Raw genomic sequence first — 3,530 nt, forward strand, 5'->3', positions numbered from 1 at the left:
TGGTCCACCCCAGTCCATCACCGGCATCTCCACATCACCACTTTTACAGAGGTTGACTGACCTGCTGTGCAATTCCAGCATTTTGTGCGGTTATTTTCAGCTTTTTACATTTTTTTCTTTTATTATCCTGAATGAATGAAACCAGGGAACATGTAGTTCTTGCTATCGGACTAACATGATAATGTTTAATAAACAAAAGAGTTTGCATTTATAAAGCTTTTAAATCACGTCCTCGGGACATTCCAAAGCGGTTCATAACCCTTGGATTACTTTTGAGATACAATCACCGATGCCATGCAAGAAAACACAGCAGCAATTTGCACAAACATTAAATGAGATGTGTTAAGTTTTTTTTGGTGGTGTTGGTTGAGTGCACTCTCGGAGAACTCGCTGCCCTTTCAACAATACCATGGGATCGATTAGGTGCACCTATAAAGACGGACTTCCAGTTTCTCATTACTCTGACGATGCAGCACTCATTCCCATTACTGTGTCAGCCTAGATTGTGTGCTCGATTCCTGAAGAGGGGCTTGCATAAAGCAAGCAGGCAACTTTGCGACTCACAATTGCTTCGTAATATCAGAAGGTCTAAATTAACTTGTAAAATACTGACTGTAACGTTTATTCATTGAAACGTGGAATTTCCACAGTCCTGCAGGAGGACGTGAATGTTGAAACGTGTATTATCTCCATGCGCTGTGAGGTGGTGCTGTGCAGGTATGTCAGTGTGTACACTGCCAGCACCAGTTGGTGTCCGTCTCAGTGCGTCCCCGGGAACAGCCCGTAGAGCACAGAGTCCTGTGTTACGGAACTGCTCGGGACGAACCTGGACAGATACCACTGCATCTCTCTCCAGACCTTCTTTGCAAAGGCACATTCCAGAAGGAGATGGGTGACGGTCTCGTCTCCACCGCAGCCTCCTCGGGGACAGTGCGCGGTGGCGCTGAGACGCGGGGAGTGCATGAAGGATCTGACGGGAAGGGCCCTTCTCACCACCAGCCGAGCTATGTCTTGGTGCTTGTTTGAAAGCTCTGGCGATGAGGCGTTCTGCCAAATGACATTGAAAGTCTGCTCAGAGAACCAACCGCCAGGATCCACCATCTCCTTTTCCCGCAGGGTCTCGAGGACGTTACGTGCGAACCACTTACTGATCGCCTTGTGGTCAAAGGTGTTTTTCTGCACAAACTTTTCCCCGAAGGAAAGATGGGGCGGAACAGTCCAACTGGATGGAGCGTTCCGTGGCAGCATGGCCGGGCCCATCCTTCACAACACTAGGGACAGGTAGAACCTCAGCACGTAGTGACACTTTGTGTTTGCACACCGAGGGCCCATGCACAGCTTGATGCAGCCGCACACAAAGGTGGCCATCAGGATGAGGGCCACGTTGGGCATGCCTGGCCCCCTCTCTCTGGAGATTTGTACATCGTGTCCCTGCGGACACCATCCATTTTTGATCTCCAAACAAAGTGGAAGATGGCTCGGGTGACTGTCGCGGCGCAGGAGCGAGGTATGGGCCAGACCTGCGCCACGTACAGCAACACCGAGAGCACCTCGCACCTGATGACAACTCGGTGAAAGATGCCCTTTGGTCTGCCCGAAACTTGCTGGTCTTCCTGTAAAAGGAGCTGTCCTCGACCGAGTGTTGCAGACTGGAACTTTCTAAGGTCCAGGACTACGTGCTCAGGGACGCAATGAGACTGGATGCGGCCGCCGCAAAGGCTCTGTGGGGAAAGGCAACCATTTAGAGCCTTCCCGCCATTGTATACCGAGGGGATGCAATCAGGGAAAACCCCCCCGGGCAGAATGTAAAATTCAAACTGATATAATGAAATGTAATGCACCTGTAATGACTCTGTAATGAATCATCTGTATTGATTGTGATGCAATGAGGCACCCTAGAGTGTCGTGAACTGTAATTATGTACAATGTGTTCATTGAACTGTATTTGATGTAACCTGCAAATTGTATAATCTGTATTGTGTATGTTTGGACCTGACGAAGGAGATAATCTCCGAAAGCTTGTGATTTTCAAATAAAACTGTTGGACTATAACCTGGTGTTGTAAGATTCCTTAGAACTGTATTGTATGTATTGCTGCAAATTTTATGAATAAAGTATATTTTTTGAAAAAAAGTATGTCAGTGTGTGCATTGTCTCCAGTGCTGCAGGTGGCGCTGTGTGTGGAGGTCTGGGCATGGCCTCCAGTGCTGCAGATGGCGCTGTGGGCGGAGTTCTGGGCACGGCCTCCAGTGCTGTAGGTGGCGCTGTGTGTGGAGGTCTGGGCACGGCCTCCAGTGCTGCAGGTGGCGCTGTGTGTGGAGGTCTGGGCACGGCCTCCAGTGCTGCAGGTGGCGCTGTGGGCTGAGGTCTGGGCATGGCCTCCTGTGCTGCAGGTGGCGCTGTGTGTGGAGGTCTGGGCATGGCCTCCAGTGCTGCAGGTGGCGCTGTGTGTGGAGGTCTTGGCACGGCCTCCAGTGCTGCAGGTGGCGCTGTGTGTGGAGGTCTGGGCACGGCCTCCAGTGCTGCAGGTGGCGCTGTGTGTGGAGGTCTGGGCACGGCCTCCTGTGCTGCAGGTGGCGCTGTAGGCGGAGGTCTGGGCACGGCCTCCTGTGCTGCAGGTGGCGCTGTGAGTGGAGGTCTGGGCACGGCCTCCAGTGCTGCAGGTGGCGCTGTGTGTGGAGGTCTGGGCACGGCCTCCAGTGCTGCAGGTGGCGCTGTGTGTGGAGGTCTGGGCATGGCCTCCAGTGCTGCAGGTGGCGCTGTGTGTGGAGGTCTGGGCACGGCCTCCAGTGCTGCAGGTGGCGCTGTGTGTGGAGGTCTGGGCATGGCCTCCAGTGCTGCAGGTGGCGCTGTGTGTGTGGAGGTCTGGGCACGGCCTCCTGTGCTGCAGGTGGCGCTTTATTTGGAGGTCTGGGCACGGCCTCCAGTGCTGCAGGTGGCGCTGTGGGCGGAGTTCTGGGCACGGCCTCCAGTGCTGTAGGTGGCGCTGTGTGTGGAGGTCTGGGCACGTCCTCCAGTGCTGCAGGTGGCGCTGTGGGCGGAGGGTGGTGAGGCCTCTAGTGCTGCAGGTGGCGCTGTGGGCGGAGGTCTGGGCACGGCCTCCTGTGCTGCAGGTGGCGCTTTATTTGGAGGTCTGTGCACGGCCTCCTGTGCTGCAGGTGGCGCTGTGTGTGGAGGTCTGAGCACGGCCTCCAGTGCTGCAGGTGGCGCTGTGTGTGGAGGTCTGGGCACGGCCTCCAGTGCTGCAGGTGGCGCTGTGGGCGGAGTTCTGGGCATGGCCTCCAGTGCTGTAGGTGGCGCTGTGTGTGGAGGTCTGGCCACGTCCTCCAGTGCTGCAGGTGGCGCTGTGGGCGGAGGGTGGTGAGGCCTCCTGTGCTGCAGGTGGCGCTGTGGGCGGAGGTCTGGGCACGGCCTCCAGTGCTGCAGGTGGCGCTGTGGGCGGAGGTCTGTGCACGGCCTCCTGTGCTGCAGGTGGCGCTGTGTGTGGAGGTCTGGGTACGGCCTCCTGTGCTGCAGGTGGCGCTGTGGGC

At 55.8% G+C, this 3,530-nt stretch overlaps 1 protein-coding gene across 1 annotated transcript; it reads right to left on the reverse strand.

Moving 5' to 3' along the window:
• Window positions 1–2,103: 2,103 nt before the first annotated feature.
• On the reverse strand, window positions 2,104–2,826 carry LOC137321867 (uncharacterized). Its single transcript, XM_067984714.1, has one exon. The coding sequence runs from the start codon at window positions 2,824–2,826 to the stop codon at window positions 2,104–2,106; it is 723 nt and encodes a 240-aa protein (XP_067840815.1).
• Between the last annotated feature and the right edge of the window lie 704 nt (window positions 2,827–3,530).

This window comes from Heptranchias perlo, chromosome 1 (assembly GCF_035084215.1).
Source record: "Heptranchias perlo isolate sHepPer1 chromosome 1, sHepPer1.hap1, whole genome shotgun sequence".
In the NCBI taxonomy this organism is placed as follows: Eukaryota; Metazoa; Chordata; class Chondrichthyes; order Hexanchiformes; family Hexanchidae; genus Heptranchias; species Heptranchias perlo.